This window comes from Delphinus delphis, chromosome 13, assembly GCF_949987515.2.
Source record: "Delphinus delphis chromosome 13, mDelDel1.2, whole genome shotgun sequence".
Classification (NCBI taxonomy): Eukaryota; Metazoa; Chordata; class Mammalia; order Artiodactyla; family Delphinidae; genus Delphinus; species Delphinus delphis.
The window spans coordinates 18,819,333-18,843,262 of NC_082695.1; the positions used below are offsets into that span (position 1 = coordinate 18,819,333).

Sequence of the window (23,930 nt, forward strand, 5' to 3'; positions counted from 1 at the left end):
AGAAGAACTAAATTCAGAGCTAGGAATAATAAAGCCAGGATCTGAGCCCCACTCTGGCTACCTAAGCCCAGTTCCCTTCCATTCTATTAAGCCGCTTATCAGAGGCCAAGAACTCTGAAGCCCATAGAGCATCTTTCACACGTGACTTAGAAATGATGTCTGACACGGTGCATTGCTGTCATGCCAATTTGGGGTGATGCTAATAATATCTAACCTGTATGGAGGTGTTTATTAAGGTCCAGGCACTGTGCTGAGCCATTTCTATGTATTATTTCTTCAGTCCTTTATTACTGTTAGTATCACCGCACTTACAGATGAGGAAAGAGAAGGGCTCATGGAGGGGAAGTAACTAGCCCAAGGTCACCTTACTAGTAAGTGATGGGGCCAGGATTCAGACTGAGTTTATTGGACATAGGAAGCCTTACTTTTCATCATTGCTCGATTCTATCTCTTTACCAGACCCAGAGACAGCAGCCAGCTCTGCCTGGGTGCAGGGGGAAAAGGAGATACCCCCATTGGTGCTAAAAGAGATGGAGGGAGCAGGGAGAGAGGGGGACACTGACCAAGGGGCAGGGCAAGGACAGGTCAATGTAAATCAAATCTGCATGTGCCCGGTTCCTCCACTTACAGGATGTCAGAGTTGGAAACTTACAACCCACCTGGTTTGCATAGCCTATTCTACAGAGGGGAAAACTGAGGCTTCTGTCAAATGACAGCGTCCAGGTCTCCTGTCTCCTGGCCTGAGCTCTGTCCACTGCTCCAGGACAGAAGCGCGGACCATGGCTGGCCTGGGATCTTTCCGGAGGGAGGGCAGCACCGTGAGCTCAGTGACTGACCCTTCCCCTGCGCGTGTGTGTTGGTGTCCCGGCAGAACTCATCTATGATGACGTCTTCTCTGTTTGGGAGACCATCTGGGCAGCCAAACATGTGTCGTCTGCCCACTATGTCCTGTTCATCGCGCTGGCGCTGGTGGAGGTCTACCGTGACATCATCTTGGAGAACAACATGGATTTCACAGACATCATCAAATTTTTTAATGGTATCCATGTGACCAGGGTCTTATCTGAGGGATGCAGGCTTCTGGAGGGCCCCTTCCTGGGGCCTGGAGAGGGATGGAGGGTCACTGAGACTGATACACCATGAAGGGGATGGAGGAGGGTTCTCCCCACTTCTTGCAGCTATTTCCAAATGGATGAGTTAACATCTTGTAATGCTGAGTGATCCCTGTGTGTTTTTCTCAGGGATCTGGCAGAAGGGGCCTAGGTGTTGAAATCAGGCTCAGGGAGCATCCCTGGCTCTGCCATTAATCAGCTGTGCCATGGACACGTCACTTCCCCTCTCTCTAAACATCTGCTTCCGCATCTGGGAAATGGAGTAACAGTGTCTTCTTCAGAAGGTTGACGTGTGTAGGGAAAGCAGATACAGGAAAGCAGTTGAAATGGCATGAAACAGGCACAGTCTTTGCAATCAAACAGAGATGGATTCTGATCCCAGCCTTGCCACCTGGGGGCTGTGTGACTTGGGCAAGTGACTTTATGTCTCTGGGCTTCAGAGTCCTTGGGGATAAAATGGTACTAACACCTCCCTCACGGAGATGTCAGGAGGATTAAATGAGACCACAAGGATATAAAGCCCATCAGTCAGATGGTACTTGGCTCATAGCTGTTACTATGAATAGAAGCTGTTGCTACTATCAATATTATCACTATTAAAACATTTTCTTAAACTAAGGAAGGTTTTGGAAAAAGCAAAAGAAGAAAAAAGCCACCTGTGATGACCTTACACTGGAAACATTATTAGTTTCCTTTAAAGAAGCTGTTTTATTTTGGAATGATTTTAGATTTAGAGAAAAGTTGCAAAGATAGTACAGAGAGTTCCCAATACACTTCACCCAGCTGCCCCTAATGTTAATATGTTACCTGATCCTAGTACATTTGTAGAACAAAGCAATTAACATTGATATATTATTATCAACTAAACTACAGACTGACTTGATTTCACTTGGTTTTTAACTAATGTCCTTTTTCTGCTCCAGGATCCAATCCAGGAAACCACGCTGTACTTAGTGGGTTCATTTTTTAAAAAATGTTTTTTCCATCTAGTCTTTCCCAAAGTAATGGATATTTTTATGTTGTTACCATTTCAGAATCCAGTTGTATCTAGGGTTTTTTCCGCTTAATGTTTTAAAAACCATCTTCTATATAATCATTTTTTAAGACAGCAGAATATACCTCAAGTGACTGTTCATAACTTACTGAACCGTCCCTTCTGATTGGGCATCTAGGTTGTTTTTGGTTTGAGGGTGTGATTGAGAACCCAAAGCAATTCCTGTCTTAGCGTGGAGGTTCTCAAACTTTCTCAGTTCATGGCACCCCTGATGTCTCCGTAAAGTTTTCGTGGCACTCGGACCAAAAGTTCCATTCACTAACTAGTTAGGTCCAAACCACCTAATAAGTATATCTCTCCTAACAACTTAGTAGCCATTTGAAAAAATAATACGTGTAAGTCAAAAGAAAATCGTATTTTTATTTTATATTTAAATAAGTACAGTTACTGGGACTTCCCTGGCGGTCCAGTGGTTAAGACTCCGTGCTCCTGATGCAAGGGACATGGGTTCAATCCCTGGTCAGGGAACTAAGATCCCACACGCCACACGGCGTGGCCAAAATAAATAAATAAAAATAAATAAATAAATAAGTACAGTTACTAATGGGTGTGTTCACCTGTTGGGCTTTGCACAACTTCTCAAACCTTGGAATCGTTTTGAACCCCACCACCTTCGTTTCCTATTCCACAGTGATTTTCACATGATAGTTGCTTTTATCACGGCAACTGCTTGCTGAAAACCTAGTTTTTGCAAAGCTAGAAAGCCGTTAATAGGAATGTCATGAAATTTGCAAACTCACTTGCATTAGCAGTTTATGTGGTGTTCAGTAGATGTGGAAGATAGCTGTATTTCCCTCAAAGTTTCCATGTGTTCACTGTGGCACCCTGGGATTCCTCAGCACCCAGTTTGGGAACCACGGTGTTAGTGTTTTTTGTTTGTTTGTTTGTTTTTCTTCTACCAAATCATTTCTTTCTTTCTTGTTCTGTTTTGTTTTTCTGAGGTTTTTTTTTAATGTTACTTATCCCTATTTTTATTTGTTTTTATTTCAACTTTTATTTATTTATTTATTTACTTGCCTGTGTCAGGTCTTAGTTGCAGAGCGCAGGATCTTCGTTGCGGCATGCAGGATCTTTCATTGCAGCATGCGGGCTTCTCTCTAGCTGTGGCATGCAGGTTGTCTCTCTCTAGTTGTGGTGCGCAGGCCCCAGAGCGCGTGGGCTCTGTAGTTTGCAGCATGTGGGCTCAGTAGTTGTGGCACGTGGGCTTAGTTGCCCCATGGCATGTGGGATCTTAGTTCCCTGACCAGGATTCAAACCCACGTCCCCTGCACTGGAAGGTGGGGACTACCACTGGACCACCAGGGAAGTCCCCAAATGAGTTCTTTATGATAAATGTCTAAGTTTAGGATTATTCTGCTTTGAAGAGCTGATCATTTTATGTCACTCTCGACAAAGTGATTACTGGTCCTTTCTCCCCTCCCCTCCCCCTCTCCTTCTGTTGCTTCCTTCCTTCTCTACTTTTAAGCATCTACCCTGTGCCTGGCATTGCTTTCTTAAAAGGTGTCCAGTCATCATGTTTGTAGGAGGGTGGTGGGAGGACCTAATTTTTTTTTTTAAACACACACACTGAGAGTCAGCTTCGTCTCGTTTGATCTCACGGTAACCTTGTGAAGTAGGTGCTGTTATGGTTCCCATTTTACAGATGAGAAAACCAAGGTCTGGAGATGCAGGCCTTCCCCAAAGTCTCTGCTTCCAGAACTGCTCTGGGGGTGATGCCAGATGATGATGATGATGGGGATGCCCCAGAGACCTCTCTGGGCACTGAAAGTGCATCCCGAGGATGGACACAGAAGGAGGCTCATGAGATTTTACTTCCGCTCTTTCAGAAATGGCCGAGCGACACAACACCAAGCAGGTCCTGAAGCTGGCCCGGGACCTCGTGTACAAGGTGCAGACCCTGATTGAGAACAAGTGAGGACCACGTCACCCAGGCAGCGTCACCCAAGCCTCTGCCCACCTGCCTGTCCTGCCTGCTTCTCCTCCTGGCTGCCCAGGGAGCAAGGTCCTGGCATCTGTTCCCGAGCATGGACCTCTGTGCAAAGAGAAAGTACCCCAACTTTGGCCACCAGGCAGGTGGGATCGAGGGATTGCCCCTTCAGTTCAGCCTTACGTTTTTCTGTTTGACCAAAGATTGCCCAAGTCTGGGATTTCTCCCTTGTGGGAGTTGGGAGTTGTTGGTGTGCGGAGGGAACATCTTCGTTCATGGTCCCCAGAATGGTCTCCTCCCTCTTCTCTCCCATCCCTCCAACTGTCTTGTCGGATGAGACTTGGGGAGGGAACTTTTTGGAAACTGGTATAGGAGAGGTCTGTGGGGCTACCTCTGTACTTTGAAAGGGGCCTTTGGAGATGTTCCAGAACATGGCTGGAAGGTTGGCCTGGAGCAGAGCACTGTTGACATTTAATGCTTTTTGGAGGGATGCTGCCCTGTGCACTGTTGGAATTTGAGCAGCATCCCTGGCCCCTACCTACTACGTGCCGGTAGCACCCTCCTCCCCAGCCCCTTGTGACATCCCGGAGCACCTCCAGACATTGCCAAATAGCCCCATTTGAGAACCACTGGCTTGGAGGAGGGGCTACAAGTGTATCTCCCTCTCCACTTTCTTTGTACCTGAGCCGCCTATATCCTGAGATTTTCTTCCATTTAGAAAAGGCACATGGGGTCCTTTGCACATCTCTCTTGGGGTCCGGGATTTCAACCATTGTATATTTCTCATTTTTTCTCCTCCACTTGGCCCAGGAGAGACTTTTTTCTTCTTTTAAAGAAAGACGTCTGCCTGTGAGAAGTGTCTGTAAGCATGAGATAGGCCTCTTCCGGGTCCTGCCCAGGGGCCCCCGGGCAGGGCAGAGTCCACATCCCCTTCCTCTCTTCCTAGGAAGGACCTCGCCTCTCCTTCCATACATCGGGTCTGATGTTCCAGAAGCTTGGAAGATGTGTGTTAGTGCAAGCCACTTGTTTAGGGAGGCTGGCTTTTCTCTAAGTGCCCTTGCTCACTCAGGACAAAGGAGGGAAAGGAGGACAGAGGTTGGCCCAGGTAGGGTATGGCGGGTGTTTTCCTTGGGAAAGAAACATCAGCTGATGAACTGATGCCAGGGTCACAGACCAGACTGGAAATGGTCCCCTCCATGTCTTCACACAGAGGGTCACCAATCCCCAAACAGACCCTAAGCAAGCTAGTTTACCTGCCTACCTGTCCTCCCAAGAGAGTGGTCCTGCCAGCCCTTCTCTCCCGAGAGTGTACGAGAGTCGGGAGAAACAGTGAGAGTTGGGGAGGGATGCTCGTCCCAAGAATGGCAGGTAGGATTTTGGAGAGGGTAGGAGACTCGTCAAGCACTTTGAAGCATTCGCAGAGAGAGTGCATTAGTCCTTCCGTCCTGAGCAAACCAGGAAGGGGAGCAGTCCCTGCCTGGCGTGCTTGTGAAGGCACTTCCCTTGGACCCAGCACTTTAGGTTGCACTGAACTTCCGCCTGAGTATGGTCTCCTGGGCAGGATGGATGAGACTAGATGGCCCTCGCTTCCAAAGAACGCTCCGTGAGAAATGCATCTCCTCGCCCTAGTCCCCCACCTTCCCAAGATGGGAGAAAATGTATGAAAGTCCCCTCCAGATAAAAGTTTATATTGCCATTCAACTGTTCACTACAGAGGATGTTATTTTAGCAAGACCCAGGTCCTAGACCTTCCGATTCTTATTTATTTTTTGACAGACTAGTCTGAAAGTACAGCACAAAATCTCTTCTCTGCCTTCTCTCGTGGTGTTCCAGAGAGCGTCGTGGTTGTGATTTGGAATAACTCCTATTTATTCGGCTTACTGTGTTTATTTGGATCTTTGTACGTTGTGTGTGTCCTTGTGTCCCTGAATCGTATGCGTGCGAGTTGTTTTATCTATGGAGTGCCCTCCTTTTCTCAGTGTTGCCAACATATCTTGTTGCAGTTTACTACAGAGTTGTGTCTATATAGAGAGAAAATATATAAACAGAAACATGTGAACCTGGGTTATTTTTTGTTTCTTTGTTTGGGGATTTTCTTTTTAATTTGAAAAAAAGAAATGCTTGCTTCTGAAGACTGTGTCCTCATACCCCACCCTCCACCCCACCTCAGTGACCCAGACACAGAGAGGGACGTATTCTTATGATAGCTCCCTGGTCTTTCCCCTGAAAGTTCAAGGCTGGTGAATCTCGTCTCATCCTTTGTATCAGTTAGCTGTTACCACAAGTAATGCTGTGTAACAAACCACCCCAAATCTTAGTGGCTTCAAACAGCCATTTATTTAGCTTGTGATGATTCTGTAGGTCAACAATATGAGCTGGGTTCAGCTGGGTGGTTCTTCTGGTCTCAGCTCGACTTCTTTGTGTGTCTCTGATCAGCTGATGGCCAGCCAGGCAACTCTGCTTTTGACAGTTGGCCAGCTGTTGGCTAGGATAGTGGGAGAAACTGGGCCATGTATCTCTCATCCTCCATTAGGCTAGCTCAGGCTTGTTTACATGGCCATGATGGCAGTTTCTAAGAGAGCAAACAGAAGTGTGCAATGCCTCTTGAGACCTAGGATTGGAATTGGCATAAAGTTATTTCTACTATATTCTTTTGGTCAAAGAAGTCATATGGCTGAGCTCAGATTGAAAGGATGGAGAAATAGATTCCGCCAGTTGATGGGAGGTTTTGAAAAGTGACAATGAAAAGGGCTGTAAATACAGGCACGGAAATAATTGAGTATTTTTGCAAACAGTCTACCATGTATCCCAAGGTCCATGCACAGGAGGGGTCCCAAGATGGTCAGCCATTGGACTCAAGAGTATACCTCTAAGTTGATGCCTCACTGTATCCCCACTGCTGAGCTAGCTCCTCTCTCACCCCCAGTGTTCCCATAGACCATCAACTTATCTCCTCAATATCTATGATTCCCACTCACGGCTGCCATTCTGAGCCACAGTCTTTGGGCAATGGAGACCTCACATGGATCTCCACCCCCATGCACCAAGGGAAACTTCTGGTTTTCCGCTGCAGAAGCAAAGCTTGATTTAATCTAATGAGCACCCATCAAAACTTCAGGTTTTCTATAGAAAAAGTTAGTTTCCAAATAGGCCAGCAAAGTAAAGGAGTTTCAGGTGGCATTGGTGGCCTGGCTGAGCCCAAGTCACCACTTTCTTGGAAGATTGCCAGCAGAGGTAAGTCTGAAGCCACACAGCAGCGGGAAGGTGGGGACTTGTCTTTTGCTGGCCCCCATGGGGCTCTCTTAGTGGGAAGGTCTGCTTCTTCCTGGGAGAAGCTTCTGAGAGCAAAGACTGGTCCTGATGTTCTGACCATCCTTTGAAGCCACTGGTCTCATTTCCCCAACTCCAGCCATAGCTTGGTACACATGGCCCTCCTCCTGGAGGACCCCACTATTCTTGCAGCTGCCTGGCACCACCAGACCTGGGTACCACCAGCATACCTGTTATGTGTGTACAAATGTGCAGTTACATGCACTATTGACTTACGGTAAAGGATGATGTATTTTGTGGGAAAAAAATCCTAAGAGAATGTTTTGCTTTTGTAAAGTTTTTCCTAAACACATGCATCTGCACCTTGCATAGATGTGAGAAGATGAGTCTCGGGCCACTAGGCACGTTTTCGTGACTCGAAGCAGGAATGGAGAAGGGGTCTTTGCTGCCATGCGTACGGCACACACAGTTGTCACTGTGGACCCCTCCTCCCCCCTTTTTCTTCTTCTTCCTCTGCCACCTCCTCCATCTTTTCCTCCATTTCTTTATCTTCTCCTTCCCCCATCCCTCCGATTCCTCTCCTCTGCCCCTTCTGCCTCCTTTCCTTGTAGCCATGGGCATGTGGACACTGTCCGTCACCATGTCTTCTGACTGAATGTTGCTGTTCTCATTCAGAACAACACTGCTGGGTTTAGACCCTCTGGCTGCTCTGTCATCTCTCTTCTAAATCACATTCCATTTTCTTTTCACCTCGAGCTTTCCATTTGGCTTGTGGGAGAGGCCATGGGGCAACTGAGAAGCACGTATGCAAAGAGTTTGGGAGGCCCCGACCATCCCATTTCAGAACGGCTGCAACCATTTATGCCATCCTGTTTCATCTTCCTTCTTATCCCTCCCTCCATCTCTCCCAGGCCTGAGGTCCCAGCAGCCCATCGGAGAAAGGAGGTGAGGGTACAGTCAAGGGCAGTGGGAGGAAGTGGTTTAGATTTCTTTCCTTTTCAACAGATACTCAAGTTTGAGAGACATTAGATCCATCAATCAATGAGTCTTCTCCCCAGGTTTTATGACAGCATCAAACTCAAGTCACCTGCAGTCCACCTTTTGATTTGGACCATATCTGTGTACCATCTGTACTATTATATCTTTACTAGTCTTCTTTTTTCTTTTTACTTTTCGGCCACACCGTGTTGCATGTGGGGTCTTAGTTCCCCGATCAGGGAGCGAACCTGCACTCCCTGCAGTGGAAGCGCGGAATCTTAACCACTGGACCGCCAGGGAAAGTCCCTTTACTAGTTTTCTTTAAATCAACTCATTTTTTAAAACTTCAAACTTATGGCAAGCCAGAATCATTTGCATAAACAGAAGATGGTTGTAAAAATAAATCTTATTTTGCCAAAATACTATTTCCCACCAAAGGCTTTCTGAAGCTTGCTCTCTTGCCGTTAAGAAGAGATGCGCTAAGGGTTTGAGAGGTTAAAGACGTGCTAGCACCTGACGAGCCTTTCTTCTTGGAGGACTTCAAGGAGGATTGAAGTGGGAGTGACTTTCTCACCACACCAACTAAAATCAGGTCCTATATCTTTATCCACATGCTTGGGGAGGGATGACTTAGGATCCCAACTCTGCCGCTTCCTGGCTGTGTGGCTTTGGGCAAGTGACCTTGCCTCTCTGAGCCTTGGTTTGCATTTCTGTGAACTGGGGGTAATAATGCCTCCCTTGGGTCTGGATTCAGTCCTGGCCCCCCTCTTTCCACTGGGACCCTCTGCCCCTAGCATCACTGGGGATGATTTCCTGGTTGGGACCTCAGTTTCCCTGAGTTCCCATCATCTGTCTTGCTCAGGTTCTCAGGTGAATCTTTGACACAGCTCCTGAAGGAGAACTGGGGAAGGGATGAGCTCTGAGCCCTCTGGGGCTATGACAGAGCAACTGGAGTTAGGTGTGGTGAGGCCATCAGTTCTTGGCAGGAGCAAACCCCGCTCTGACTCTGCAGTTTGCATCGGGTTCTGCTGAGTCAGGGAAGGGCTCTCAGGTCTCTGTGCTGCAGGCTTTTAAGCTGCTGGACACATTGAGAGCTTGAGCCCAGGACAGGTATAGACTCTAGAAGGAGCACAGTTTGATCCTTTTTGAAGTGCCAGCTTGCCAATCCGTTGCTAAGTCAACCTAGTAGAATTCAAATGACCTACAGAACGATGCTGTTCCCTAGGGACTTTCCATTACATCGGGGTGCTGGGCAGGAATCCTGCAGTATCTTCCTGGCTTGCTTTATTCAGTCTTGTAGGCACAGTGATTTCCAGCCTCGGCAGGTAAAGGGCTCCTGCAAATAAAGAATACCTCTTACTATGATGAACAGAAAATAAGACAGACAGATCCCTCTGTCTCTTGTCAAATAAAGACAGTGTCTGTGTAAATGCTTCTGCTTCATAGGCTGCAGATTTGCTCCCTTTGGCATTGCTGAAATTGTTGAAGGAGAAAATTAAGGAACTTGGGAGCTACTGTAAGGTTATTACATAGAGGAGGCGGCTCATCCCTAGCTCAGGTGGGTGACCTGAAGCTGAGTTTGGGCTTCTTCTTGGCGGCATCTACTTGCTGCTTTTTGCACTGGGATGCTGCCTGGGCCTCCTGGAATCTTCCCACAGAAGCCTGACTCACATCAAAGTGCTGATGACACTTGAAACATACCACTGGTCTTCGAGTCCATTTGGATACCATGTGGTGGCTTCCTAGGTTTTCTATTACTTTATTCCATTATTCTATTACTTTTTAAAGTAATTATTGTCATTATTTTTTTCTGAAAGACAAATGCAAGCTGCATTCTCTGTGGTTTGTGTGTTTTCAAAATAATAGAATCGCTCTAATAATATAATATTGTTATTTACAGATGTTCTTAGTTGAACATTTAAAACCAAAAGAGTTTGGTGAGCTGGGTCGGGGCAGAGATCACAAATTCAGGTGTTATTTTGCCTCCATCACAGAGTCTGACAGACCTGGATTCAAATCCCAGCTCTGCCACTGATCAGCTGTGTGACTTTGGGCAAGTGACTTTGTCTCTCTGAGCTTCAGTTTTCACTTTTGTGAAATGCAGATAATAAAGCTTCCCTTAAAGAGAGAGTTTGGTATCAAATGTTTTTGCTTGCCTGACATCCTTGCCCCATTCTAGGACCAGCAACTTCTCCCATCTTCTGGGGAAATGTATCTCCTACGTTATAACTATAGTTATAGTCTATTGAGATTGCTGACAAGCCCCTCCCCCCAAGGTGGGCACATGACTCAGTTCTGGCCAATCAGATTCCATCCCTGGGAAGAGAGCGGTTCACTCTTTCTTCTGGGCAGTCTAACTAGAGGGGTACCAGCCTGGAGCTGCCTGTGACTATGTCTCTTGCAGGTAGCGGAGCAGGCATGGCTGCATCCAGCTACTCAAGTGAAGTCTTTAGAGCTCCATCTTTGTCTATCTGGTGGTTCCACTCTTGTCCATGTTGGCTTATACAGGTCCCATGCCCATCTCTGAACCAATCATTCTGACTGGGTTTGACTGGCCAGAAGGACTCATTTGTCCATCCTAAAGCCTGGGGTGGTCAGAGAGTTGCTGAGGGTCATTCCCCAAGGGAAGATTAGGGCGCTCTTCCCAAAGAAGGACAATGGGTCTTGATAAGCAAAGGCAACAGACTGACTCCATCCCTGGCAGAGAGAGCAATGTGTACAAAGGGGTGGAGCTGTGAAGAGACCTACTGTGAGCTCAGAATTCAGTGTGGCTGGAGGGAGAGGCGCAGGGTTGGGTGAATGACAAGAAAGAAGCTGGAGAGAGAGGTTTGGACTGGATCGTGAGGGGCCTCATGTTCCCCAAATAACAGTGAAGTTTCCACATCAGTGGGATTGTCCATGGAGGGGTGAGATAGGTCCTTACTGCCTGACACCCCCCAATCCCCACCCCAGCACTGGACCAACTCTCATCTATAAGGGGCACTCACTAGACGTTTGATGGGAAAATGAAAAATTTTCAAATTCTCCAAGAGGAGGAGTTATAAAAAGGGAAGGATATTTTTATTTTATTCTCTCATAGAGAATATGCACATACTTATTAAAAGATGTAGTATTTGAGTGGTGACCACGGATTCAGAATTGCCCCAGGCACTTTTCATGAATAGATTTATCCTCACCACAGTCCTGTGGGATAGGGATTATAATAATTATAGCTAAAGTTTATTGAATACTAGTGCCTAACATCATGCTAAGGGCTTTATTTATACACAGCATCTTAAGTTAATTCTCATAACAACCCTATGAGGTAGGCATTATTTCACACACACTCCCATCTTACAGAAGTATACACCGAGGCCCAGAGAAGTGAAGTGTCTTGTCTGAGGTCACACAGCAAGGAAGCAGCAGAGGTGGGATTTGAACCTGGGTGCATGGTGATTTCATACAACTGTTGCATGGGCTCTTTTTGCTCCTCCTGAGATATTTTTATTTGCTCATTTCTGGCACAAGGATGATGCTCTCAGTGTCACTGGAGAAGAGGATGGTCCTCTGCTGGACCTCAGTCACGTGGAGCCACCTGAACATGGGCAGGAGGCTGGCCAGGACTGTGTGGAAGATGGCAGTCACATAGCCCCAGCCCAGCTGGCACTGACCACCGTGGTACACAGAGGAGGCTAAGCAGGCTTCCTTGGCAAAGGGGGAGGCCAAGCTGATCGGGAAAACCAGCAGGCCCACAATGGTGGCGATGGCTAGAAACAGCAGCAAGGAAAACCAGTGTGTCGGTCAAGGGGCTCTGGGCTGCCTTTCCATCCCAGGACTCACTCATCCACCCTCCTATCCCCCTCCCATCCATCCATCCACTCACTTATTTATTGGCTCATCTATCCTTTTATCCACCTATCACTCAGCTTAGCCTTCCACCCATCTGTCCATCTACTCACCCATCCACTCATTCTCTCCATTCCTACACCTCCCTATCCATTCACTCGTCCAGCCAGCCAGCCAGCCATCCACCCACTTAGCCACCTGCCTTCCACCAATTCATCCATCCATCCATCTATCCATATTCCAGTCTACCCATTTTCCCCATCCTTCCATCCATCTATCTATTCATCCATCCTTCCAGTAATATGTTTATTGATGCATCCATCAACTCGTCCACCTACTTACCCACCCTACTCCATCCATTCACCAACCCATCCATCCATCCATGCACTCATTCATCAAAACTGTTAGGCACTCTGTCAAAGGTACTAATGATACTAAGAAAATGAACCCGACACCTCTGCACCTAGAAGGCACTCCCCGTGCAGGAGAGTCACGTGACCTGCAGCCACCCTTCAGCCACTCTCGTCCACTTGAGGTTACCTGCACATGCCTTGCTCTTTTCTCTGTGCCTTGGCCCGTGATGTTCCCATTACCTGAAACACCCTTCTACATTTGGTTAACTCCCACTCATCCTTCCAGATTCATCTCAGTGATGCCTCCTCAAGGAAACCTTCCTTAACACCTTCCACACACTGGGTCTGGTACCTCTTGGAGTTTTTCTTTGCATCCTGTGCTCATCCTCTTGTGCCGAATACCCACTGAGTTATAACTGCCTAATACACCCCACCCCCAGTAGACACTGGAGGACAAGGACTGTATCTCCATCCATTGATTCAACAAATATTTAATGAGCAACTATTATGTGCAAAGTACCGTGTTAGATGCTGGTGATATCAAGGCAGACATGTCCTTGCCCTCATGGAGCTGATGTTCTAGTGGAGAGAGATGCACAATAATCAAGCAGGCAGATAAGATATTATCAAGCGGGCAGGTAAGTGCTATGAAAAATGGAAAGCAAGGTAAGAGGAAGGGGACTCTAAGGAGAGGGAAGCTCCCTTACCTTGAGGTCATGGAAGACCCCACTGAGGCAGTGATATTTGAGCAAAGCCCTTAATGAAGTGGGAGGAGCAAGATGTGAAGATCTGAGAAGAGAGAATTCCAGGCAGAGGGAACAAGCTTGGTTTTCATGAGCAACAGAAAGCAAGCCAGTTTGGCTGGAGCATGCTGAGCCTGGCGGAGCAGGTAAGAGATGAGGTCAGCGAGCGAATGAGAGCTTCATCAGTGGAGCCTCATCAGTAACAGGAAGTCATTGGCGCGGATAAGCCAGTCCGAGTGGCATGGTCTGATTTCAGCTTCAACAGGACCCACTTGGCCAGAGTGTGGCAAACAGACTCTAGGGGGCAAGAGTGGCAGCAGGGAGACGTGTGAGGTGGTCACCTCTAAACCAAGTGAGAGATGGTGGAGAATTAATTGGATGAAGGTTCAGTCAAGACCTGAGCTAGATCATCCCAAGCCGATGTGTGAATTAGAGAAAAGCAGATGCAGCCGGGCAGACGCAGCCCTGCAGTTTTCACAGCTTAGGAATTGGAGCATGGCTAGATTTCAGCAGCTCTCAGCCCTCAGCTGGATGCCCTTATGCAGTGCACAACCTGCCCAACTGTATATGATGGTCCTGGTAAAAATGATGCAAAGTGGATGGATGGGAGAGAAACAAAGGAGGACAGACTATTAAGACTGGGTTTGGATAAGGGCAAGAGAGGGTGATGTTAAGGATACCATTCCCTACCTCCAACTTCTGGCTTGTTAAAGGACCTGGAATAGTCTACAATCCTAGGGTTTATCTCTGAGATTCAACTAGGAGGCAAGACTCTGCTTACAGGCTCATCCATCCATCCATCCATCCATTCATTCATTCATTCATTCCACAAACATGTCTGGAACACATATGTGATAGAAGATTTACCTGCTGTTGCCTGCACCCCTGGCATTGGGCCGCTGCCCCTCCTTGGGCACAGCCCTTTGGGGGCTAAGGCCCAGGACAGGAAGAGAATTGCACTGAAGGCCAATAGGAGTCAGCCTCCAAGGAGCATCACAGCTGAGACCTGCCAGGAAGAGAAAGGAGGGAGGGTGTTGTCTGGGGTGGGGGCAGGCTCTGCTCTCTCTGCTTAACTGATCAGCTACTGAGTCCTCAAAATCCCACAAGGTCTGTGCTATTATTATCCCTGTTTTACATATAAACAAACAGAGGTATAAGGAATTGGAGTCATTTCCCTCAGAGCACACAGCTACTTAAGAGATAGAGTCAGAATTAAGATCTAGATCTACAACCACTATACCCTCCCTTTATTGAGTACCTGCTATACAGCAGAGTCACCAAGAGAGGCACCTTTGTAATCGGTTTTGAAGGCTGTGTAATCTTCCTTAGAGGTGCTGAACTGGGAGTCCCAACCCATTGTGCCCATTGTTGAATCTGGCAATTTGCAGTGACTTTCAACACCTTAGCTGTGGTTTTCAAACCTAGCAGCGCTTAGATAGAGGATGACCAGGTAGGTGTGTACAGGTTGTGCACTGCACAACTCCAGGAGATGCGTTTGGGAGTCATCACAGAAATGCATATTGACTACAGCACTTTTCCAGCAGATGGCAGTATAGAGTCCTGAAGAAGGGGCATCCTTTTCCTAATTTGTACAAAGGCACTGCATGCTGGCAGCTGCTTTCAGGATCATCCTGGGTGTTTGCTAAAATGCGGATAGCCAGACCCCACCCCGCACCTACCGAGTCAGAGGTTAGAAGGAAGGTGAGCAGAAATTGGCTTTTTTTTTTTTTTTTTTACTCTGATGGGTTTAAGAGTGCCCCACCGCCAGGTCCCAGTGAATGGATGAGACCACGCCTCACCTTCCAGGCAAAGTCAGGAATATCATCCGGGGACCTGAAGGTCCCACAGCTCTGGTTCCAGCTGTTACCCTGAGGCCAGGAGCAGTAGGTGAGGACACCAAAGGAGAAAGTGGTGGTCTGGAACCAGGCAGGAGAGATGAGGCTGAGGGCTGAGATGCAGGTTAGGGAAAGCCCCAGAGTTGCCCACACGCTGCCCACCATCAGGGAATGTCAGTGACCTAGAGGTCAAGGGACAAGATTAGTGGAAGGAGAGAAACAGGGGCTGGCAAAGGTGTCCCCCCTCCCCGGCCAGCCAGGGATCTGGTCCTGTCTTCAGATCACAGGTCATTAGCCTCCCTTCGGCCTGGGATGCACTTGGAGGTGTTAATAACTGGGGTGAGGGTGGGTCTTTTCCCTAACAAGTTCTGAAAGTCGAAACTCCAAATTTTAGAATGAATGTTAGTGCTTAAACAGACCTTGGAGCACAACCAGTCCTCGGGAAATGATCATCACTGGTCCATGTGAGCCCCCTCTCGTGTTTCATTCATTCATTCATTTATTCCTTCATTCATTCGCTCTGCCCATCAAGGCTTGCACTTTCCAAAAGGTCTGCTTCTACCCTGCCCATCAGCTATCTCCTCTCAATCCTTAACCATTATTTAATGTGTATCTTTTTGTATGGAGGTATTTTTGCAAAATCAATATTGTTCAGTATATGTGTATTTTTCATGTATGTAAATGGCATTGTTTTATATATCGCTGTTTCATGCAGTGCCACATATGACCCTTGAGGGATAGTCAGGTGGCACCTGAACCCAGCCTTAAATGCCAAGAGTTACTTAGTTTTCAATTCTCCTTCAATCCTTCTCTTTACACCAAGGAGAAAATGTCTGTTGGAGCTAAAGGGTCTTAATCATCTCCCAAGCATCTGTCTATCTCCTCTTTTTAAAAGACAGGGAGCCCTGAGCAAGCAGTGGGGTCTAGTGAGATTTGGGGGATGTAGTTGGATTTTCCTTGTATTTGTTGTGGTGTTTTTGTTCTATTTTTTGGCATGATACCGGTTATCCATCTTAAACTAAAATCTATTTTAAGGAGAAAGAGAGTTGATTTCAAGTCCAGTCTTACCAAAATAATAATAGAGGTTGGATGAGATGCTGAGGCAGGATGGTGGTTTGCTAATAGCCAGCATTGTCATTGATGGTCAGAAGTGAGGCCCAGAAGGGCTGAGGCAGCCTAAGGGCACCTGGGATCAAAAGCAGCTGAGCCAGCCAAGGGCACCTACACCGACTTTCCAGGACTTCAACCTTGGGTTTCACTTTGGGACTCTAAGCCCAGCCAGCACTTTAAACGTGGCCGGAATCCTGGGCTTGGAGGCCAGCCAGTCCCTCTACCACTTCCCAGCTGTGTGACCTGCAGCAAGTTGCCCCATTGCTCTGGGCCTCAGCTTCTGCATCTGTAAAAGCAGATTCTAAATCCCAGGGGGCCTGTGGTGTTGGGTTCAATCACTGAGCAGGATGATGTGGTAGAAAGAAGCAACAAACCACGTTTCCCCCCTATGACCTTGGGGAGGTCACCTCGTCTCTCTGGAAATGGGGGTAGGGTAGGGGTAGGGTTCTAGGGGGTCAGATGCAGGTGTGCTGCAGGGAGAGGGGCTGAGCTAAGCCTGGGAAGGTAGGTCAGGGTAAGGTGGCACAGACATTTTATTCCCAGGATTAGAAAAACCTCACGGCAGCTAGCCAGCAAATGAGACACGGCCCCTTGAGGAAGGGAGGATGGATTTTTGTCCTACACCAAAATCAGCCTCAACTTTGGGGCTGGCAGGATCCCGAGGGGTGTAATTCCAGCCAGGAAGCTGGGGAGCCCAGAGCTGACTGAGGCCCGTGATTTTGCCTCTCTCTGGCCGCCCCAGTGCCTCTCCGGGCGTTTCTGACCTTGAAAGAAGTTTTGTTCTCCAGATAATGTGCTCAGTGTCACCTGGGAAAATCACACCAACCGTCCAGGTGCCCAGAAACTTAAATGAGGCATTATAACCCGAAACCACATCCGGCCAGGCTTCAATTACCTGGAATCCACCTAAGGGAAACATGAAAGGGACTGAATATTTTCTCCTCCAGCTCAGTGCTTAACTGTTAATGGCAGTTGACAATTCCTGAGCACTCATCAAGCCCCATTCTAAACTCTTTCAGTGCCTCATTCAATTCAAGACTGTGGTCCCTCTATGATAGGGTGGGTAGTACTGTTATCTGAGTTCCCATTTTACAGATGACAAAACGAAGCCTCAGGAAATGAGTGGTGGACCAGGGACTCAAACTCAGGGAATCAGGCTCCTGACTCTGGGACCTAAACCCAAAGTGATATTAAGAAATTAGTTTAAAAGTCAAATACCCCAGCGTTTTTTAGGAGCTACCCAGGGTTAGAATTTGGTCAACCCTCCCACCTGCTCCAGCCAGTGAGCATGGATGGCCAGGGTAGCCATAGCCAGCCATGGCAGAAGGGGAACTGGGATTCGGGTATTTAGAGGTGGCTGCTAGAGCCTTGGTATGTCCCCATCATCCTGCTGTCCGTGTCCTCGTCTGTGAACTGGAAGGAATTGATCATTCATTCATTCAACTTTTATGTGCCCAACCCTGTGTGACCTTCACAGATACAGTGGTGAACAGAACATAGTGCCTGCCCTCAAGGAGCTTAGGGTTTCGTGGGCAAGGCAGACAAACAGGGTGGAAGAATATGGTCCATCATCTGTCCATCCAGTCAACAAATATTTATTGAGTATCTACTATGTTCCGAGAACTGTTCTAGGTGGTGGGGGTTTAGCAGTGAGGAAAACAGACAAAACGACTGTCCTCATGGCGCTTACACTCTAGTGGGAGAGAGAGACAATAAGGAAATAATATATAAGATGCCTGATGTAAATAAGTGCCACAGAGGAAAATGAAGCTGGGAAGGGAGATGGTGAGTGACTGGGGGATGGTCAGGAAAGCCCCATGAGAAGGTGACCTTTGACCTTTTTTTTTTTTTTTTTTTTTTTTTTTTGGCTGTACGCGGGCCTCTCACTGTTGTGGCCTCTCCCATTGCGGAGCACAGGCTCCGGACGCGCAGGCTCAGCGGCCATGGCTCACGGGCCCAGCCGCTCCGCGGCATGTGGGATCTTCCCGGATCGGGGCACGAACCCGTGTCCCCTGCATCGGCAGGCGGACTCTCAACCACTGCGCCACCAGGGAAGCCCAGAAGGTGACCTTTGAGTAAGAGCTGAGGGAGGAAGCCATGTGGATTCATGGGGGAGGAAATTCCAGGCAGAGGGAGGAGCAGGTGCAAAGGCCCTGTGGTAAGCGTGTACTTGGCGTGTTGGCAGAAGTGAGGAGGACCCGGTAACTGGAAGGAATGAGGAAAGGGGGAGAGTGGTGGGCCTTGTAGGCAATGATAGATCTTTGGCTTTTACTTTCTGAGTGAGATGGGGAGTCTGTGGGTGGTCTTGAACAGAGATGTGACGTCACCTGTCCCAGTGTTTTAAAAAGATCACTCTGGGGCTTCCCTGGTGGCGCAGTGGTTGAGAGTCCGCCTGCCGATGCAGGGGACACAGGTTCGTGCCCCGGTCTGGGAAGATCCCATATGCTGCGGAGCGGCTAGGCCCGTGAGCCGTGGCCGCTGAGCCTGCGCGTCCGGAGCCTGTGCTCCACAACAGGAGAGGCCACAACAGTGAGAAGCCCACATACAGAAAAAAAAAAAGATCACTGGCTTCTGCATGGAGGAGAGGCAGAAGGAAGGGCGAGGAAGAAGCAACCAGAGGCAACTTCAGTCAGTCAGGTGAGAGACATCAGTGGACCCGAGAGAGAGGAGAGAGGGAGGGTGGGGGCGGATTCTGGATCTTTGTTGAAGGAAAAAGGTAGGTCTGGCCAACCAGCTTTGCTTATGGATTGGACTTGGAGTGTGAGGGACCAAGAGGAGGCAAGGATGCCGCCAGGGCTTTTGACCTTGGCCCCTGGAATGGAGGGGCTGCCCTTACTTGAGATAGGGAAGCTGCAGGAGGGACCGGTTTGTTAGGAGAGGTGGAGATATCTGAGTGTGGTGTAGCCTAAATGAAGTCTGAGATGTGTATTTCGCCAACCCATCGATCAACAGATGCAAACAGACACAGCGTCACACCAAGAGAAAGCCCAGGGCGATGTTGGGGCAGGCACAGAGGAGGGGCACCTGATCCAGCCTGGGTGCCAGGTGACATCCAGGCTGAGATCTGAAGATGGGCAAGTCAGGTTTAGGGGAGGACTTTGACCCGCATCCCTTGTCTCATTCTCCTAGCTGCACAGCCAGGTCAGCCCTACTTCTGGTGCTTTTCCAGCTCCATTACAAGTTGGCTGTGTGAGCTGGTCGAATTATGATGTAATGTAATGGCTCCAAGCCTCTGTTTCCCCATTGCAGTGGACTGTTTGTGTGCCCCCCAAAATCACATGTTGAAATGCTAACCCCAGTGGTGATGGTATTGAGAGATGGGCATTTGGGAAGTGATGAGGTCATGAGGGTGGACTTATGAATGGCATTCGTGCCCTTACAAAGAGACCCCAGGGGGCACTCTTGCCCCTTCTGCCATGTGAAGACATAGCAAGAAGACAGCCATCTATATACCAGGAAGCGTGCTCTCACTAGACACCAAAGCTACCTGATCTTGGAATTCCTAGCCTCCAGAACTGAGAGAAATAATTTTCTGTTGGTTATAAGCCACTTAGTCTGTGGCACTATGTTATAGCAGGCTGAGTAGACTAAAACACCCACCTGCAGAAAGATGGCCATATCCTAGACCAGTGGGACTTAACCTTTTGGAGGTGATGAATTCCTTTGAAAATAGGATTTAAAAGCATGGATGCATTCTTCATGCAGACGTACTTGTATACACCCCCCCCCCACACACACACAGTATTGTAATTTCAGGGGCTCATGGACCCTTAAAGCCCATTATGGTTCCTGGACAATACTTTCCTCTCTCCCCATCCTGACCTCACATCCCTCTTCCCTCCAGACTCACCACACTTCAGGTCAAGACCCTCCAACGTGGCCACTTCTTCTCAGGCTCCAGCTTTGAACATACGTCTGCGACCTCATAACAGGTGTCCTTCTGTTTGAAGGAAACATTCAGGCTGCTGAACAAAGCCCAAGTGTGTGATAAGCTGGCCTGAGGGGTGTGTGTGTGTGTGTGTGCGCGCGTGTGTGTGTGCGTGTGCGCGTGCGCGTGCATGTGTGTGTGTATTTTCCTTCCCAGTTCCTTAAATCGACAGGCTTTCACTGGGCTGCTGGGTGGGTTGGGCAAAGAGGGAAAAGCCAGCCCCAAATCAGGATGGGGTGAGGGTATGGGGTTTCCTGGGTAGGAGAAGGCATGAATAGGGATTAACCGATCTACGATTAAACACCAGGTGTTGAAATTCTTGCCACTGTGCTCTCTACTTTTCTGCCTTGGTAATTCTAGTTGAGGGATATTTCTCTGGGATCTGGATACCTACCCTGCAGGCTGTAAACCTGCGGAGAGTAGGCACTGGATCTGAAAAATCTTTGTCTCCCACATTCAGCATAAAACTTGGCACAGAATAGGCGCTTGTCTTGTCTTTGCGGTAAGTGATGGAAGTGCAGCTCCAATTGGCTCAACTAGAAACGAGAAATGCATTGGCTTACATAACTGAAAATTCTGTGGGACAGCTTCAGGCACAGCTGGCTCCAGGTGAACAAGCAATGGACCTCTCTTTCTCTCTCCATCTCTCAGCTCCATTTTCTGCTGAGTTAGGTTCGCTTTCAGGCAGATTCTAACAGTGTTGGCTTCTGGTGCCTCCAGGCTTAGCAGCCCCAGAGAAAAAAAAGCTCCTCTTTGCACATAGTTGCCGCAATTGCTGTGATTAACGCTCACTGGACAAGCTTGGGTCCCATCATTGTGGCCAGGGAAATGGGATGCTCTGATTGGCCAGACCTAGGACCTGGGCTCAAGGATTAGGGATTGAGAGTTGGAGAATGGGGATTAGAGTAAGCATGTCATGAGGCTCACCGCGCTAGAACTACATGGACTAAAGGTGGGGGCTGGGTTGGTTTCTAGGAGGAAAACCAAGGTGCTGTTAGCAGAGGATGGGCCGCGGATGCTGGGAAGGTGAGAACAAGAGGCGTCACTCTGATGCTATGAATGCTGACACGACAAATGAGACACATCAGTTGGTGCTGTCAGAAGCAGGAAGGTTCAGTGATGCCTGAGACCGAGCCTGGAGTCCCAGCTCTGCCACCCACACTCAGTGTGGCCTTGGTCAGGGGATCTCTGCTTTACTGGGCCTCAGTCTTTCCACTGTAAAATGAGAGCCTCTGGAATACACCAGGGTTTTGAAGAGATGATTGCCAGGGTTTTCTTCCCACTCATTCAGTCACGTATTTATTCTTTTTCTTTTTCTTTCCTTCAATCAGTATTTGTGGAAGGGCTTTGGAGCTAGTCTGAACTGGATCTGAATCCCAGTGTGATATCTCTCAGGCTTGAAGGATGCACCTTCTCAGGTGTGCTTAGCTGTGTCCTTCCTGGCCACCCAGCGGCACTGGATGCCGTAAGCCTCCGCTCACCTGCCCCTGCAGGCGGCCTGGGTCAGTTGCTGCAGCCACTTGGCCAGTTCAGCCTGCGGTGATGAGGCCTGAGTCGTGGCTTGGTCTCCCAACGACCCCAGCTGTGGTCCAGTCCGACCTGACTGGATCCTTGGCTGGGGGCTGGGAATAGGGTTCTGCTGCCTCCTCTTCTAGACTCAGGTGAAGCTCTGGGTGTAGAACTGGCTTCCCTCATGGCTGCCTGGAGGTGTAGGTAACACAGCTCAGACATGAGGAGCAGTTGGGCCCAATGGTCACTAATGGCAGACAGGAAAGGGGACGGGCCGGCAGATGAAGTTCTTGCCCTTTATCCCTGCATGTTTCACGTGGCTTCTCCAGAGATGCCCTGAGCAGTGGAACTCCCAGCCGTATTTTCTTGGAAAGCTGTGGCCAACTTAGTAAGACACGTCTTATATTTGCTCTCTCTCCTTCTCAGTCTCACAGTCCCTTTTCCTTCACTCTTGTTAAGCTGGGATTTCATCCCTAATAAGGCATTAGCTTATAAATCTTGCCTCAGGCTCTGTTTTCTAGGGAACCCAGGCTGTGATCCTAGCTGTGTGACCTTGAATGATTTACTTAACCTCTCTGAGCTTCAGATCACTTACCTGTGAAAAGGAGATAATATAGCATCTCTTACAGGATTGTTGTGGCGTTTAATGAGACAGCTCAATAAATTACAGCTTTCATTAGTATCACTACTGTGAATGAGGCATTGGATTGTATCATGTGAAAACATTTATTCAACGTTGAACTCCATAAATATTTATTGGGGGTCAGCTCTGATTCAGGTATTATGCTAGTCTCTGCTCCCAAGGAGCTCATAGTCTAGAAAGTGAGACAGAGAAGTAATTGGGCAATTATACTACAGTGTCATCAGTGTCTAGTTGGGGCTAGAAGACTCAGAAGCTTCGGCATGTGGGTAAGGGATGGTAATCAGGGATGGCTTCTTGGAGGAGTTGACTTTAAAACTAAGATCTGAAGGACACATAGTTGTTACAGATGATGGAGGGCAAAGTGTTCCAGACAGAGGCCACGGCATGGGCAAAGGCCTGGTGTTGAGAGAAAACATTTCAAAGAACGTACTGGCTCTCCCCTTCAAGGAGCAGGTAAATTACGGGAGAAACAAAATGAATAAATATACATCAATGAAAATGTGTGAATATGGTCTTTGCCAAGGAGTGTGTGAGTTCTGTTCAATACAGTAGCTGTAGCCACGTGTGGTTATTTAAGTTAATTAAAATGAAACGAAATAAAAAATTCAGCTCCTCGGACACAATGACCGAATTTCAAGTGCTCAGTAGTCATCTGCGATTGATGTTGGACAGTGCAGATATAGAACATCTCTGTCATTGCAGAAAGCTCTACTGGACAGAGCTGCCAGTTCAGGACAAACATTCTGGAAGAGGGGGCAAACAACGGCAGAGAAGGGGTTCTGGGAAAGTTCCTGGGTGGCACTGTCCTCTCTCCTCAGGAAGAGAAAAGCCAGGGCTGGGAGTGGTGGGTGGGGTGTTGGCTCTGAAAACAGTGTAGAACCTGACACCTCTTTGGTCAGGGTGTAATCTCTGGGTGTGTGCTGGCTGGCAGCCTCTCACCTGGGAAGGAAGACACAGGAACACAGAGAGAATCAGCTAAGGTGGGGCTGAGCCAGGAAGTCCCGCCCCTTCTGGGGCCAGGAGGGCTCTGGGAGTTGTAGTTTGGCACATCTGAGATTTCCCCTCAAAGCTTGATGTGGGTAGAACTGACACTGGGCATTTCTTGGGGTGTAGAGTTGGGGGTGGGCTGGCTAGGGCTGGGGACACATCTGGGTTTGGGGTTTCTGTGACAGGTGGCAGAAAAAGGACTGTCTTCTCCCTTCCCCCACTTAAGTTCTGGGATAGAGAGGAGAGGCCAAGATGGAGGACTAAGCTGGATGGGGAGCTGAGAGACATCCAGTTCAACAGAATCCTCAGCCCACATGTTCTGGGTCATTGAGATGTGCCTGGGAGAGACAGGAAGTTCTGATAAGGTTATGGAGGAGAGATAGTAGAGGGTACCCTATCAGCTGTTGGCCATTCATGCATTTAATCCAATATTTATTAAGCGCAGTATTTATTGAGCACTTACTATGTACCAAGCTCTGCTCTAGGCACTAAGAATAAGGAGTGAACTAAAGAGATAAAAGCCCCTGCCTCCAGAAGTTCTGGAGAGGACAGCAGACGATTTGCCTTTGCTCATATAATATACATGTAATGCAAAAGTCCTGCTTAAAGGTTGATTTTGAGGCATTTTAACTTTCAATCCAACCATTCTCTGTCCC

At 48.2% G+C, this 23,930-nt stretch overlaps 2 protein-coding genes across 2 annotated transcripts in view; one reads left to right on the forward strand and one right to left on the reverse strand.

The window, feature by feature from the left end:
• The window catches only part of SGSM1 (small G protein signaling modulator 1), a 53,862-nt gene extending 47,605 nt beyond the window's left edge, over positions 1-6,257 (forward strand). The window contains exons 22-23 of the mRNA XM_060029414.1: positions 872-1,039; positions 3,993-6,257. Of these exons, the coding sequence (XP_059885397.1) occupies positions 872-1,039; positions 3,993-4,081 (257 nt within the window). The 3' untranslated portion in view covers positions 4,082-6,257. The remainder of the gene's footprint in view (positions 1-871; positions 1,040-3,992) is intronic.
• Positions 6,258-11,824: 5,567 nt separating this feature from the next.
• Positions 11,825-15,262, reverse strand: LHFPL7 (LHFPL tetraspan subfamily member 7). The gene is given in 3 exon segments (XM_060029415.1): positions 11,825-12,087; positions 14,130-14,268; positions 15,062-15,262. Coding segments are annotated over 3 exon segments (603 nt in total).
• Between the last annotated feature and the right edge of the window lie 8,668 nt (positions 15,263-23,930).